Source organism: Opisthorchis viverrini (assembly GCF_000715545.1).
Source record: "Opisthorchis viverrini unplaced genomic scaffold opera_v5_533, whole genome shotgun sequence".
Lineage (NCBI taxonomy): Eukaryota > Metazoa > Platyhelminthes > Trematoda > Opisthorchiida > Opisthorchiidae > Opisthorchis > Opisthorchis viverrini.
The window spans coordinates 216789-234219 of NW_008752190.1; the positions used below are offsets into that span (position 1 = coordinate 216789).

The window sequence follows — 17431 nt, forward strand, 5'->3', positions numbered from 1 at the left end:
GCTGATCATCAGTGTAATTGACTCGCAATTGGACAGTGTATAGCACCGCTCAACCTTCAGTCACGGGATCCACATCACGCGGTCTCACGTGTTGACTGGCTCCTCGCGCATCAACCTCCCAAATGGGAGTTTCACGCATCAGGTGATATCTATTCTTCCACTGAGCTACTTACAGATTGTTGGTAGTGTGAGAAAATCAGGGTATTTTGTGGAGATTTCAGACTGATCAGATAGGGTTGGTCCGGCGATTTCGCGGGGGATTTTCCACTAACACTGGTTAAAAAACTGGAAGGATGCGCCTTTTCTGAGAAGCGTATTATGGGTATATATTTAGGTGCAAGAATATCTGGTGGATTTCCATGGTGGAAGATGATGTCATACAGTCGTTGAAACTTATGAATCTTGTTTGGCTTATCATTTTAATGGTGAGAATGTGACTGGCTAGTGGAAAAGTTACGGAGGATCCTTTTGGGTTAGCAAAGCTTGAATTGGGTTACACCTTTCTCTACATACAGTCGTTGAAACTTATGAATCTTGTCTGGCTTATCATTCTAGTAGTGAGAATGTGACTGGCCAGTGGAAAAAATACGGAGGATCCTTCTGGGTTAGCAAAGCTTGAATTGGGTGTCACCCTTCTCTGTATTTGGCGAAACGTAATGGTGTAGCAGAAGTAGATTTAGGTTACACATGCCATAGGCAAGGTGTAACATCCATCGTTGACCAATCGACTTTCGGTGAATCATCGGTGCTTGTAGGAAAAGAATAAAAGGCAAGCTGTCAAGGAAACCAACTGGCAATCAAGCAATAACTGTGAATCTGTTGTATTCAGTAGATTGGGCAGACGTTCCTATCGTTTTTAATATTTTATACGTCGTGATGTGGTGGGAAATCTGTACAAGAAAACGCGACTTGTGATATGCGGTGTTGAACCCCGTAACACAAAAACAAACCTAGTCTGGTCTGATACCTACTGTTAAGGAACAGGTTGTTAATCCGCAGTGTAATATTGCAGCTTTTAAGCCGAAGTTATTCATTTGCATTTCTTGGCAGAAAATCTGAAGCAAAATTTCCTCACTGCTATTCCAATGAACAAATCAATTCGGAGATTTCTGTTTATCGCCAATCTGACAATTTATCAATGGGCATGGGTCCCGATAAGTCCTTTCAGACGACACAATGGGTTCATAAAATTAAAGACGTGTAAAACCCTATTAAGGTAGATTTTTTACCAAACCGAATCAATCGCCAGTCAAGAGACAAAAAATGAGTAGCTAACCACTGACCATCTCGCTAACCACTTGAAAAATATCTCTGCGGTTAGCCAAGAGAGTGACCCTGGAATCATGTATCATTAAATTCAAAAATGACTGATTTACTAAACAGAATATTCTTGAGAGATTATTCGAATATGAAACTGGCTTGTCAGACCATATTTTCGCGTATCTTGATTGGTTATTCATATGTGATCTCCGGCTCGGTTGGATTTGATATCAGCAAGCTCTCTTACTACCTTCATTCATCATTTGACGCCCTGTGTCCGCTAATGCTAGTGGCTCCACTGCTTCACACAATTCTGTGACACCAGTGAACATTTTCAGAGTTGAACAGAACGCGCACTGGTAATAGCTGTTATTGCGGCTTAACGGAACTCAATTGATATGGACAGAAGGACTACCTGCTTAGGGATCCGCAGTCTAATCCCTACAAAAAGCGGAAAACATGTGAATCGCTAAACACAAGTCACAATAAACACCGCTTTTCCCACAGTCCAAATTCACTCTCTGATAGCTTAATTTAGCCATGAAAAATGCTTAGCTTACTAATAGCATTACTACTTACCTTTCTTTTCTGATTCCAGTAGGTCCATCGTACTCGAAATATGCGTGAACTTCCATATTTTGGAAAGTATAAATCCTCGTAATTGTTTTCTTGGTGGGGATATTTGGAAACTTTATGTTTCCCATAGAGGATGCCATGGGATTTTTCCATCAGGCTTCAGGCCTCCGGGTTTGTACCCAACTACAAAATCCTGACAGGCAAGTCAGATAGTCAGAAAAACTAACACAATTACTGCGTAAGCTTCCAAGGTTTCGGCGATTTAGTCACATCTTTGAAATTGGAACAATTTCGTCTGTCCAGACGTGAGAATTCAGTTGTCTGGCAGGCGCTGGTACATTAGTGGAAGCACGCTCAACTCGCGTTTGCGATGTTTGGAGTTCAAAGCCCGTCACGGGAAACAATACATAATGCTGATGAGCTTTATGAGAGACAAATTCGAGTACAGTTTTTGCCCCCGTTTGTTGTGGGCTAATCAAGGTATTTGCACAAGGTCACAAGCAAGACACTTTAAACAAGAAGAATGTAAACAGAAATTTGTTGAATTCTTGGTTGTTTATATGAAATTCACGCGATATTACCTCACATCCGAACTCTCCGAAATCGCTTCCCTTGCTGCCCGTCATTTTCCATAAGCTATCAAACTGCTTGCATTTCAGAAGGCATTTCAGTATGCGAAGCTATCCAGAAGCCGTCAGAAAATAGGTAAAATGGGTGAAAAAATGGGTACCCAAAATTATCGCAATTGAAGATAAAACATGAATCACTACGCTATAAATGAATGTGGAGGAATATGATGAGATTTTACAACATTTATTGCATGTGGTCTGGTGAGGAAAGGGCTGGTGTGAAGCGCCGGGAACCGTTGTGATCCTAATTCAGCGTATTCAACAGTACATATCTTTGGGCACTTCAGGATCTCTACCCAAGAAGTCTATCACACGCGGCGGGTGCTTCACGTGCATTTCACCGGCACAGTCTAAAAGCAGGTGAAATATTATACAAGAAAAAAAGAAACCTTTTATGTCTGAACAATGTGATTGGTTTACGGGGCACTTCAAACCATGAGCCAATAACTGCACTGGTTGTGTTGATCGACTGATAGTTGTCAGGGCATCCTATCTGGATAACTCCGTGGACATTTGAAACACGCTGCAGCTGGTTAAAGGATTTGCAGATACATCACCGGAAAAAACCGCCAGGACAGGAAAAGGACCGATAGAATCAGATTCCTGCTGGGCTTGACAGTCATCTTGTGAACACTTCCCCAACAGTACTCAACACAGCGCTTGATATTGTCTTCCCAGTAGGTGATGAAACGGTTGCAACCTTGCCGTCACGTTCGGCCAACGCATCAAAGTTGACCTAACCGGTCATGAGTTCAGCAGTTCAATTTTAAATAATCTGCGGTATCGCAAAGAAAAACAAATTTCAAAATTTGCCCTACGTAGCTAACAACAGCCGAGAAGGGAAATATCACTTTATAGTGAACGTGAGATCAAAATTTGACATGAACTAGCTACACAAAGCCTTCCAGATATATAAATGTCACTCCGTAAAAGTATTTCAACTAGGACTATTTTACCTTTGGGCACATTTGGGATTCAGAGATCAACCCGTAAAATCGTTAAAAAATCGCGTACATACGATTGCAGCAACACCTCGTTACTACTACGAATATCAGTCGTCTAACAAACTAGTGCCATATGTGGACTTCAAATACCGGGCGAAATTTAACTTGAACTGTCTAGAGCCATCCATACTGTTAGCAACCTGGCGCACCTCATCATGGGCGTCCGTATGGGGCGGGAAAAAGCGGCATTAAGTTTTGGATCTATCACAGTGAATACAACAGAATCGGTAACATATGAGTACCTGAGTGCTGATTACGTGACCACAAGTTCCATGCAGTCTAATTCACCAAAATCGTTTACACCTTTGGTCGGTTTAGTATTTTTCCATCAAACTTGGCCATTCTTGTGCTAAGGTTTCATTACAGTAGAGAACTTGCTATCCTCAAAATGACGTTAGACTGTCGCCTTCCCATATGTTTTCCTCACTCTGTTTAGTGTGCCCTAGTTGCTCTGCTGTAAAAATAAGTGGTTGGTTATGTGTTTTTCCGCTGAGATGTTGTGCGTTGTGACACTTTCACGGTAGCTACCGCATGAGTTGCTTATATCAGGAAGCGTCCGGAACGTTTACATTGACATCATCCTCAAATGGAGCACGCTGCTCTAGCCCGGAGGTAATCATCCTTGTAAGTCCACACCAAAGGTACAAGCAGTTGGCTCGATTTTCTCTCTTATTGGAGATCGTCTTCTGGACGCACTCCTGAGCGTGTCAGGTGTTGAACATCGGGCATCTGGAATGCGAGGTGAACATGATCCAACTATTGTTCCAACGCGCGCTGGATGCACCTGAATTATCGCGTCTACACAGGCGAATCTTTTCATGCATGTGCGACTGGGTTGCCTGACTGTCTGAAAGCCCAGCCGATAAATGTCTTGGATGTACCGATTGCTTGATGTCTTCCAGAACTTCCTAGTCAGATGCCTTAAGGAGTGTTTGATGTCTGCTGGACAATCTTTGATTAGCTGCAGGTGGTTGCGTGATTTATGGGATACACCAACAAGAACAGCTGCTCCAAGATAGAATGCGGTGTTCAAACAAGAGTGATGTAAATTTGAAATCAGCGAATTGCGCAGTCACGTTTAATAGTCCATAGTTCCCGTAACCTTACTGGTGATTAATCAGGTGGCCATTGGTATGTCCGCAAAGCTCCACATTTAGCGTTCAAACGTTTCGCTGCCAGTCAAAAAATATCACCTGCGAAAAGGCGTCTGCAAGCCGCTTGCTGCGCTTGGTGAACATATTAAAGATCACCTAATCAACCAACAGCAGGTAACATGTTACTTATTTAGAATACTACTTTAAGAAAGCCGCTGTATTACAGAGAAGACCGAGTGGGCTGAGATTAGATATTTTCTTTACGTAGCAGCATGTACGCATGTACGCAGTTTGTAACGAAAAATATTTGCTATTGAATACAGGGAGCGAATGGCTCACTTGAAGTGATCTTAAACACATCTTGCACACAAACCGAATACATAGCGATCGACAGGGAATTAACCAGGGTGTTTTGATCCGTGCACCACTGCGCTGTGTTTGCCTGGTGGCAACTTATGCCCTCAATAGTTTCTAAGGTCATCTTCTAAGCACACCGATACTGGAAGAAACGTATCAGCCACCTGGTTCCTGCGTCGGTTTTGGCCAAAATGTAGAGTGAGATACTGCAACTGTGATCCACAATTATTGAGCATGAAGTCATTCTTTCGGTAAGTCTTTGTCCATGTCGTTGGTAAAATATAGTGCTAGATTCATTTTCAAATGGTTTTCAATCAATATTCCTCGGCAAAGTTCCGACAACATGAACTAAACTGTTTGTTGTCTACACCATCGTGATAATCGACTCTGCGTAAGCCATGAAGGCTTCGGGGTGTGTTTTATCAAAGATAATCGGAATGCGCATGGTAGTCTAAGCAATGCAATCTTCCAGCCTTAGTGACTATCATGTCAGTTGGAGATAACAGTGTATGGGTTAACGTAACTCTCATGCATCGAATGCCCCGCTAATACGTTTTAACTTGTTATCTAACGAAGCTCATGCTCAAACTTCACTTCTTTGATTAGCTTCGGGTTTAACATAAAAACAGATAATTTGCCTCAGTCATGAATTAACAAGTAGGACACTCGTACAACTACTGATGGTTACTTGAGGTCGTCCTCGCCTAATTACGGATAGGTATGATTACGTTGCTATCCTATCCGTATAACAGGGTTCAATTGTTTCCGATTATTAAGCAATCGAATTTTTACGCTCCAGTCAATTTTTAAAAACTCATCATTAAAGTAACCATCACTGTTGACGTCCAACCTNTTCCTTTCCTTTGTTTTGAAAAATGCCCCTGCGTTCCTATAACCAAATGAAATTTCTAAATTTTACAATAATATTCTGAAAGTTTTTATGCCAGTTGGACCTAAAGTGCTAATATGCGTAAATCTCCGAAGATTTCTCAGTCCATCGACAGACAACAGAATCGTTAACATATGAGTAACTGAGTGCTGATTACGTGACCACAAGTTCCATGCAGTCTAATTCACCAAAACCGTTGACACCTTTGGTCGGTTTAGTATTTTCCCATCAAACCTGGCCATTCTTGTGCTAAGGTTTCATTACAGTAGAGAACTTGCTATCCTCAAAATGACGTTAGACTGTCGCCTTTCCATATGTTTTCCTCACTCTGTTCAGTGTGCCCTAGTTGCTCTGCTGTAAAATAAGTGGTTGGTTATGTGTTTTTCCGCTGAGATGTTGTGCGTTGTGACACTTTCACGGTAGCTACCGCATGAGTTGCTTATATCAGGAAGCGTCCGGAACGTTTACATTGACATCATCCTCAAATGGAGCACGCTGCTCTAGCCCGGAGGTAATCATCCTTGTAAGTCCACACCAAAGGTATAAGCACTTGGCTCGATTTTCTCTCTTATTAGAGATCGTCTTCTGGACGCACTCCTGAGCGTGTCAGGTGTTGAACATCGGGCATCTGGAATACGAGGTGAACATAATCCAATTATTGTTCCAACGCGCGCTGGATGCACCTGAATTATCGCGTCTACACAGGCGAATCTTTTCATGCATGTGCTACTGGGTTGCCTGACTGTCTGAAAGCCCAACCGATAAATGTCTTGGATGTACCGATTGCTTGATGTCTTCCAGAACTTCCTAGTCAGATGCCTTAAGGAGTGTTTGATGTCTGCTGGACAATCTTTGATTAGCTGCAGGTGGTTGCGTGATTTATGGGATACACCAACAAGAACAGCTGCTCCAAGATAGAATGCGGTGTTCAAACAAGAGTGATGTAAATTTGAAATCAGCGAATTGCGCAGTCACGTTTAATAGTCCATAGTTCCCGTAACCTTACTGGTGATTAATCAGGTGGCCATTGGTATGTCCGCAAAGCTCCACATTTAGCGTTCAAACGTTTCGCTGCCAGTCAAAAAATATCACCTGCGAAAAGGCGTCTGCAAGCCGCTTGCTGCGCTTGGTGAACATATTAAAGATCACCTAATCAACCAACAGCAGGTAACATGTTACTTATTTAGAATACTACTTTAAGAAAGCCGCTGTATTACAGAGAAGACCGAGTGGGCTGAGATTAGATATTTTCTTTACGTAGCAGCATGTACGCATGTACGCAGTTTGTAACGAAAAATATTTGCTATTGAATACAGGGAGCGAATGGCTCACTTGAAGTGATCTTAAACACATCTTGCACACAAACCGAATACATAGCGATCGACAGGGAATTAACCAGGGTGTTTTGATCCGTGCACCACTGCGCTGTGTTTGCCTGGTGGCAACTTATGCCCTCAATAGTTTCTAAGGTCATCTTCTAAGCACACCGATACTGGAAGAAACGTATCAGCCACCTGGTTCCTGCGTCGGTTTTGGCCAAAATGTAGAGTGAGATACTGCAACTGTGATCCACAATTATTGAGCATGAAGTCATTCTTTCGGTAAGTCTTTGTCCATGTCGTTGGTAAAATATAGTGCTAGATTCATTTTCAAATGGTTTTCAATCAATATTCCTCGGCAAAGTTCCGACAACATGAACTAAACTGTTTGTTGTCTACACCATCGTGATAATCGACTCTGCGTAAGCCATGAAGGCTTCGGGGTGTGTTTTATCAAAGATAATCGGAATGCGCATGGTAGTCTAAGCAATGCAATCTTCCAGCCTTAGTGACTATCATGTCAGTTGGAGATAACAGTGTATGGGTTAACGTAACTCTCATGCATCGAATGCCCCGCTAATACGTTTTAACTTGTTATCTAACGAAGCTCATGCTCAAACTTCACTTCTTTGATTAGCTTCGGGTTTAACATAAAAACAGATAATTTGCCTCAGTCATGAATTAACAAGTAGGACACTCGTACAACTACTGATGGTTACTTGAGGTCGTCCTCGCCTAATTACGGATAGGTATGATTACGTTGCTATCCGTATAACCTATCAGGGTTCAATTGTTTCCGATTATTAAGCAATCGAATTTTTACGCTCCAGTCAATTTTTAAAAACTCATCATTAAAGTAACCATCACTGTTGACGTCCAACCTAAAGAAGCAGGATAATTTGGATTAAATTGGGAACATGAAAATGCACAGGCCTCATACTAATCTGGAGCGATTTGTGTCTCCATCCTCTGGTACAACTGTTTCGTTGGGGCTTTAATTACCCTGCATCATGGAGCAGCATTCAAGATCATTTATTGACCAGCAAACAGCTAGATATGGGAATGGTGGGATAGCCAAATAAATAGCCAATAACTCAATTATGTGAATTCATCAGAGAAGGGAACGTTTTGTTCTAGCAAGTGGATGAATTGCACCCGAAATATTTAGAACAAAAGACAGGTTTGAATAGTTGAAAATACTTTGGTCGGATGGTTGATTTAGTAATCCTTTCCTTTCATGGTCTCAGCAGGTATGTCAGAGTTAACCTTTTTCTTCGTAATTTGCCCAGATGCTCGGCAACGCACTTCCGACCGGTAGTCTGCACGTTTATCCTATACTGTTTAGTTCAGTCCTCCTTCATATATCTTCACACGACTTCTTGGGACAGTGTCAACTCGCGTCCTTCTAACGCAGTCACATTCCGTTGAGTTCGCACATAACTTACGACGGTTTCACGATATCCGATTATTAAGCACTCAGGGGTGCGGTTTCCGTCACTTTCAAAGATAAACCCGAAAATGCCTAGCCAACCGAGTGCACAATGTGGCAAAGCTCGGTTTCAAATGTCCATTCGCCGATAAGCCTATGAATTTGATGTAAAGCATAGAAGCCCGAACTGCGCAACTAAGTTGATTCGACAACCAAGGTCTCCACGAATTTGAACCACAGGTGGTGTCAGCTAATGGAGATGGTGTATGAAACCTATGGTCATCAGTGCGCAGCTCTCAGTGTCTGGCATGGTTGACAGACACAGGTAGAATGAATTGCCCAGTCAATGGTCACAATCGATGGACCTCACGGGTGTGCATGAAAAAATGAAGCTTGTGACAAAGGGACGAAAGCGCCGTAGATGTATGCATCTAGGTTCCATAGAAATGTAGGAAGCCTGTTAGGAAGGCAAAAAAGCTGTCATAAAGTATCGGTACAAAACACAAGTGTCAATTCGCCGAGCCCTAGTAGGTCCTGGAATCACATTAGGATTAGTTTTGAGATTCTAAATGTCCTGGCGTGTGCTTCATAGGAAGTCCTGTTTCATGTACCCTTTCACAACCAGGTGAGATATATTGGACCAATTTCAAAGTTGCTAGAATGATCAGTCAGCAAGGATTATCTCTCATTTGCTCCCTGAGCTCCAAGCTTCTATCAGCAATCGAGGCGGCATTATCACTACCATGTCGTAGTGTTAGTTAGGTCGGTATGTCGTTCAGTTAGAGCACTTGGGAAAGTGATTTTTTCCGATAGCGGTTTTATTGTTCAAGTGATTCTACTTATTGGTCTGTTATCTTCTGGCTCCTGTACTCACATTTATGGGTCAGAACAACAAATGGGCTGTGCAAGAGGCAGTACCTTACAAACTGGTCCATAGCTATGACAATCGAAGTGACACACGATTCAATCAAATCAAATCAAGATACTCCTTAAGGATAGGTGGCTCATCGACCCCGCAAACTACTGGAGTATACTGGCAATGAAAAAAACATGCATCAAGCGGATGGATGCATAAAACTACTGAAATTAATCGGATGCAAGATAATCAGAAAAGAGAAAACCAAAAAACGTAGAAGCAATACGTGAATCCCCACAAAGCCCGTCAGGTTACAGTTGTTAACTATCCTCCGAAAGTTATATATACTCAGAGAGAATTGTCTGCATAACGAAGCCCCGAAGATGCCCCCAATCATGGTGACGAAAAGTTGTCAAACGAACCATCCTGGCCAACAATCAGACGGACGTCCACATCATCCGTGGTCCTACTCGGTCATATCAAGTCACCGTTTGGCACATCAGTAATTTTTCTTCATAACTGGCTTGCTGAAAATAGTTCTTGAAATTCACTCTCCCTGAACTTAAAGGATTGTGTTTTAAACACGTGTGTTTGCATCTATAACCACAGGACGGTAAGACTCGACAGATAGAGTCAGTGTGCAAGACTATTAGAGCGCAAAACGTTGACCCGTTCGGTAAACTAATAACCCGATTGTTTATTATTAAGGAAACAAAATTGCAAAATACACAAGGCTTACACAAGGTTTGACACTGAAACAAAACGACGTACTGTGATAAGACTGAGTGGGAACCTAGGAGTAAAACATGTGTTCTCGCACCCAACTATTCAGTGAACCAATCCGTCTCCAACGAAAACTGTAAAACTTGTTAGATAAACCAACAAAGGGAAATAGACAATGGCCAGAGGTTTGCTGTAGTTTGTTATATCATTCTATATCATCATTACTGATGGGTATGCCAACTAGACTTGGCATTGTTCATCTTGATCAGTTGATTAGCACCTGACAAACCAATGTTTCCGCCACACAAGTGAACTCGAGAACCGGGAGAACAAGTCAGTTATGTTGATCAGGCTTAAAATTTGATACAAGTAAAATTAATGCGATGATCCATGTGACAGATATCATGTGCTTTGCAGTGTGCAAGGGCACAACCATGTGTCTCTGTGAACAATATGATCTCAAGTAATATCACGACAACCTGTTTAACGTGGTAAACTTGCCTTGAAAGGTAACGCACGGGATTTAGGTTGTGTGTCTGTGTAAGTTGTAATAAACAGTACATACAAGCCTAAAATTCTGTAAGGAGCACATCATGAAGCATAGATTAGTGCACCATGTGTCTGAAGCACAACAAATGAGGAGTGGCTACATAGAAAGACTTCAAAGTGCGTGTATCTTACAGGTTCAATTTGCCGCTTGAGGACAGAATCTTCGATACAATACAGTCATTGTAACGAGGAGTGGAGTGACGGTGGAAGGGAAATCTGAAAGGAATGATGATGATGATTTGATAAAACGTTGTAACTAAGGCAGTCACGAGAGCTGGACTGATGAAACCGACCATATGAAACGGGATACTGCTGGTTGGTTAGGGGTTGGATGGATAAAAAATGCCGTACACATCCGCTTCAAAATTTACTTGTTACTTTGTTCTCAATATGGATAGTCGCTTTTCTTTTATCTACTCTTTTGTCTTCAGGAAAAAACTGCTGAACAGGTACCCTGAATATTCATTAGCATGGTGTTTGATAATTCTGGTAATGCTTTGTTGACCAGCAAAATAATGTGATCCACGCATCAAATTAAACAACAAGGCTTCGGGTGATTTAAGATTATACGCTTTGTTCTGTACAGTGTACATGGCATACAAAACGATCAATTAAGTCAGATCAGCTTCAAAGTAACCCTCGGATCATTATAGGCGGACAGAACAGGCTTAAAACGATTATCTATGCAACCAGTTTCTAACCAAAGACCGGTCCACTAAATAAATAACAACATGTTTTTAGTGGGCATCGCGTGACTTGGGTTTGATATTGCTTTCGATAAACTTCTGAAATGTTTGCTAAAAGCAAGGCTAGGCATCCGGTGTGCACGTATCCTGCGTGCATCCTGTGTGTTACGAGAACAGAAGTTCTTCCACGGGTGGATGTGCATTCCGTTCACAGTGCACTGCGGAATCAGTAGAAATCAGGTAGTCAACTACAGCAGAGTCAAGTGCTACCAGATCGACTATGGCTTGATCAAAATCTAGGCATCAATATGTTGAAAAGTAAAAATATACAAAAAACGATTTGCTTGCTTGAAGTACAAACAAAGTAGGTTGGTTTAACCCGCAAATGCGCAAAGGAGGAATGAAGCATGTGGTGTGCATCGTTCTGTTTTGTTACGAAGATTATCCTTCACTTGTTCACATTTTTCATTCGGAAGAACCTCAGAAAGCTTTGTGTTCAGCTGTGTTTGGATCTATTGCTTCAACATTTTAGATATGGCTAACCTATTTTCAAACGTTCGAACTTTTTGGTTATTTTCATAAAAATATGGGAACAGGTACGCAAGCAAACTCATTTTTGTATGGCTTGATCAAAAGTATATCTTGTGTGGACGCGATAAAAGTCCCTAATCTATGAATATGTCATCATCTGCATTAGATGACGATGCTACTCTTAGCCTGCCGTTGTTTTCGCTGAGCGCGGCTATTTAATTCCAGACGTTTGATCCCCATTCGAGGTGACATCCTCGTTATTGGGGAGCGTAGATGTGCGTAACGCACAAACGATGTTACCTCCATTAGTGATGGAACGTTTGCAGTCGAATTGCCCAGCACAGCGAACAAGCCAGCGGCCATCTACGCTACCTGAGCTACCAACGTTTTACCCTATAGAAAACTCAGTCTATTGTTCAAGCGCTAAAAATTCGTTCAAAACGTACCTTCAAAGTGGCTACACACACGCCATTGAGTTCAAGCGAAAAAGACAAGACTATTTCCTTTAACTTTCATGGAGTCAAGAAAAAATTACCAAGTAATGGCACCCTTTGCTGAGATCGGATGCATACCTAATAAATCCTATCACGAAACTTGTTCGTTAGTGCACAGCCAAAGTAGTGATTCAGATAATGCAAAACTCAAGGTCACAGTATGGCTACTTAAGCAGCAATGACCCACCCAGTCTGAAAACGGCGCTGACATGTTTGGACTATTTCTATATTTTACGACTAGCGCCGTGAAACCTATCTACTCTCAAAAATTTGGTGAGTTGCCTGAAAGCTGAATTTATTTGTACCTGCCTATCTTAGTCCGCTCCGTCGAATTTCGTATATTATTGAGTACACCAATGTCAATTTTGACGAATCGTATATAAATAATTCACTTAAAATTTTCACAGAACTTATCGTGAGGGCATTTGTTCCCGAAGGGCTTCTACAGGATGTTGCAGCCTGCGAAACGGTAAGTATTTCACGTTAGATGGGCTGTACTTTTTGTATTGTAGCCGTAAGTAATAAGAAACTTAACGAAAAACACCCCTAACTGAACAAAGGTGTGCGGTTTTGTGGCATTTATCCCAAGTAAATTAATCATCAGTAGATTATTTAGGGAATTAACAACAGAAGCTTGCAGGCCTGTTTGGACTACAGACATCAAAAGATTCTCTAACCAGTACTCTGTGAAGCGATTGCTTTCTAACTTTGGATGGAATGTCTTACTACTTAGTTTAATGAAACCATTTTGGTTTGATGGTTGCTCAAGCATAACTTTATTTCGAAATAGAAATTAGAGTGGTTAAACAGTCTTCTGAGCAGGCGTGTTTCCTTGGAAAAAATCTAAGTAATCATTAGATGTTACAGAGCCTTTAATTGGATGAAATGCAAGTATTCAAACCCACAAATGTGAGCTTTAACAAGGGCTTCAAAAAATTAGTGATAAATTGAACCTCAGGGCCATTAGCATTTTGGAGACTCTCCTGTTACCATAGACTCCATTGTCTGGAATGTTTGTTCTTGTAGTACACAGCTTGGATGTGTTTTTCACCCCTAGTTACGAGTCCGTGGGCCAATGGATTGGAAATATGGCATGTTTACTTCATGCACCTATCTCGGTATGGTGGAATACAGTTGAACTGATAAAGTGGGAATGTTCAAAGTCCAAGCTAATGCATCCCTATTACCAGACTATCAACCCGGCTGGTCCAGTGACGTTATATTTTGGTACCTCAATCGCAGGCTCAACAAAGACATCAATTCCTGCCTCACCTCTACCTGAGGAGAACCGGATGAAGACGGATCTGGAGGTATAGTTTGATTGTTTTACCGGACAAGGAACGTGGATCATCTGGTTGGTGTTCCCATATTCAAAGCCGCAACATTTTGTTTGCTTTCGTTTCAAACTGCAGATGTTTGGTCCCGGAGCACATGCAAAAACAGTCATCGAGCAATCTGTTTAACGTTCTGAAGACATTTTACTCCACCCTAGAAACAAACCCACTGGTAATAATTAAAAGCGATGAATAACAAGTCGCTGTACATTGTTTCTTCCTGTTACCAGGACTCTTACAGTGATTCAAATTAGCTTACTGTTCTCTCATTACAGGGGCGACCTGGAGGCAAGAGTGTCTAAAAATCTAATTCAATTCACCTGATAGCAAACCACAGCATTTTTCCCAAGTTGTTAAGTGATCTTTTTGTACAACGGCTGCTTTGCTTATGAGCCGTAAAACATGAGGCAATCATCACCAAAAATATTATTTTTGCTACATGTTCCGAACAGTTAAAGCCATAATTACATCCCCGAGTCCTCATATTGGGCTTTATTCTTTTGACCCCCTGGGTATATAAAAAAAATATGGTCTGATGAGATGTGTGGTATACCGTATGCTTAAAGTGGCCTGTTGTTGGCACAGAAGCGCACAAACTCGCAAAATTAATAGACTTTTCTAGTGGCATTGTGAAGCCACACTGCTCATGGTTGCACTGCACTGAGCTCCACTAGTTCAAGCAGCCCGTTGTTTCCGCCAACTGGGTGAACTTCAAAAACACGTGGGAAATAACTATCAGAACAAGCCTCCAAACACAATACTGTTTAATCTGACGACAAAAGTCAACGAATTTTAGGGCATAAGTTTTCATGCCAAGGTCTGTAAACTCACAATTGCCTTGTTGTTTTAAGTTTAACCGCATGTCTGAGAGAAAATATTGCAAAATAAGAAGACCGTGTATAACAACCAACTAGCACAGAACACAAAACTATTGCATTTATCCATCTGTGCATTTTTCCATTTCCTAGACTTTATTCACATTGGACCTTGGGACCAAAGCTTTTGTCACAACGTGAGTATTTTATGGCTAGCTACGAATGAGTGAACTGTTTTGTCAAGTTAACACTCTAAAAAAGGGTTTTCAACCTTATTTCTATTTCTATCAGGTAATCAACAAGGATTTCGTTGGTGGCCAACTCAGGGTTACGAGTTGTCAGCTCAAAGACAGAACAAATGAACCCGCGGATTGGCAGCTTCCGGGAAGATACGAAACTAAACTTTTGAGGAATAATCTCGTGGCTGGAGAATTCCACCAGACTGATATATACGTTATGCTTCTCAAAGAGTTAAATGGTCCTAAATGACCTTGCAATTACAATGGTTATTGGGCAAATATTTAATGCATCAAATACAATTATTGACCATTGCAAAGAAATTGTTCTCGTAATTGAAAATTTCACCGAGTGAACGGCTTTCCTAAGCGGTGGTTATACCAAATTATGTTCCTACTTGCTTTGTCTTGAGTTGTAATCAGTTATATTTTATGCCAGTTCTTTTTGTAACATTTGGCATTTTGTTTTTTTTTTGAAGCTGCAACTTAGTGAAGGTGAAGAAGACCTTCTACCTTGCTAAGCAACATCATCAAGTAAAATGGAAAAGGAAAATATATCAAAGGTTTATGCGTAGTGCATTAAAGGTTCCAGCGAAACTACACACTGTGGGCATTCCGCATCCATATTCAAGCATGAGGTCTGTCAGCAGAAAGTGGTGCCAACTAATGTGAAAAAATTAGCGACTTCACAAGATATGCACGATAATTTTTTCAATAAGATGGGGAAATGTTAACAGCCGTCACAAAGAGACCAGACTTTAACAGGGTGTGAAGATACGTGTGCCTCTGTGGACCACTGGATGAGGTATGTGCGCCATGTACAAAGTGTCTTATAAAGGTCGGATCCACACAGTCTCCTGGATACCTGTGGAAATAACCGCAAGTTGATGAGATGCATCACTTCCGTGGGCCAATGGATTGGAAATATGGCATGTTTACTTCATGCACCTATCTCGGTATGGTGGAATACAGTTGAACTGATAAAGTGGGAATGTTCAAAGTCCAAGCTAATGCATCCCTATTACCAGACTATCAACCCGGCTGGTCCAGTGACGTTATATTTTGGTACCTCAATCGCAGGCTCAACAAAGACATCAATTCCTGCCTCACCTCTACCTGAGGAGAACCGGATGAAGACGGATCTGGAGGTATAGTTTGATTGTTTTACCGGACAAGGAACGTGGATCATCTGGTTGGTGTTCCCATATTCAAAGCCGCAACATTTTGTTTGCTTTCGTTTCAAACTGCAGATGTTTGGTCCCGGAGCACATGCAAAAACAGTCATCGAGCAATCTGTTTAACGTTCTGAAGACATTTTACTCCACCCTAGAAACAAACCCACTGGTAATAATTAAAAGCGATGAATAACAAGTCGCTGTACATTGTTTCTTCCTGTTACCAGGACTCTTACAGTGATTCAAATTAGCTTACTGTTCTCTCATTACAGGGGCGACCTGGAGGCAAGAGTGTCTAAAAATCTAATTCAATTCACCTGATAGCAAACCACAGCATTTTTCCCAAGTTGTTAAGTGATCTTTTTGTACAACGGCTGCTTTGCTTATGAGCCGTAAAACATGAGGCAATCATCACCAAAAATATTATTTTTGCTACATGTTCCGAACAGTTAAAGCCATATTACATCCCACGAGTCCTCATATTGGGCTTTATTCTTTTGACCCCCTGGGTATATAAAAAAAATATGGTCTGATGAGATGTGTGGTATACCGTATGCTTAAAGTGGCCTGTTGTTGGCACAGAAGCGCACAAACTCGCAAAATTAATAGACTTTTCTAGTGGCATTGTGAAGCCACACTGCTCATGGTTGCACTGCACTGAGCTCCACTAGTTCAAGCAGCCCGTTGTTTCCGCCAACTGGGTGAACTTCAAAAACACGTGGGAAATAACTATCAGAACAAGCCTCCAAACACAATACTGTTTAATCTGACGACAAAAGTCAACGAATTTTAGGGCATAAGTTTTCATGCCAAGGTCTGTAAACTCACAATTGCCTTGTTGTTTTAAGTTTAACCGCATGTCTGAGAGAAAATATTGCAAAATAAGAAGACCGTGTATAACAACCAACTAGCACAGAACACAAAACTATTGCATTTATCCATCTGTGCATTTTTCCATTTCCTAGACTTTATTCACATTGGACCTTGGGACCAAAGCTTTTGTCAGAACGTGAGTATTTTATGGCTAGCTACGAATGAGTGAACTGTTTTGTCAAGTTAACACTCTAAAAAAGGGTTTTCAACCTTATTTCTATTTCTATCAGGTAATCAACAAGGATTTCGTTGGTGGCCAACTCAGGGTTACGAGTTGTCAGCTCAAAGACAGAACAAATGAACCCGCGGATTGGCAGCTTCCGGGAAGATACGAACTAAACTTATTGAGGAATAATCTCGTGGCTGGAGAATTCCACCAGACTGATATATACGTTATGCTTCTCAAAGAGTTAAATGGTCCTAATGGACCTTGCAATTACAATGGTTATTGGGCAAATATTTAATGCATCAAATACAATTATTGACCATTGCAAAGAAATTGTTCTCGTACTTGAAAATTTCACCGAGTGAACGGCTTTCCTAAGCGGTGGTTATACCAAATTATGTTCCTACTTGCTTTGTCTTGAGTTGTAATCAGTTAT

General features: G+C 41.3%; 1 protein-coding gene across 1 annotated transcript; it reads left to right on the forward strand.

The window, feature by feature from the left end:
• Nucleotides 1-12845: 12845 nt before the first annotated feature.
• On the forward strand, nt 12846-15935 carry T265_11597 (hypothetical protein; the record flags this gene model as incomplete). Its single annotated transcript, XM_009178289.1, has 4 exons — nt 12846-12865; nt 13454-13706; nt 15519-15586; nt 15620-15935. The coding sequence occupies 4 exons, from the start codon at nt 12846-12848 to the stop codon at nt 15933-15935; spliced, it is 657 nt and encodes a 218-aa protein (XP_009176553.1).
• Nucleotides 15936-17431: the final 1496 nt, after the last annotated feature.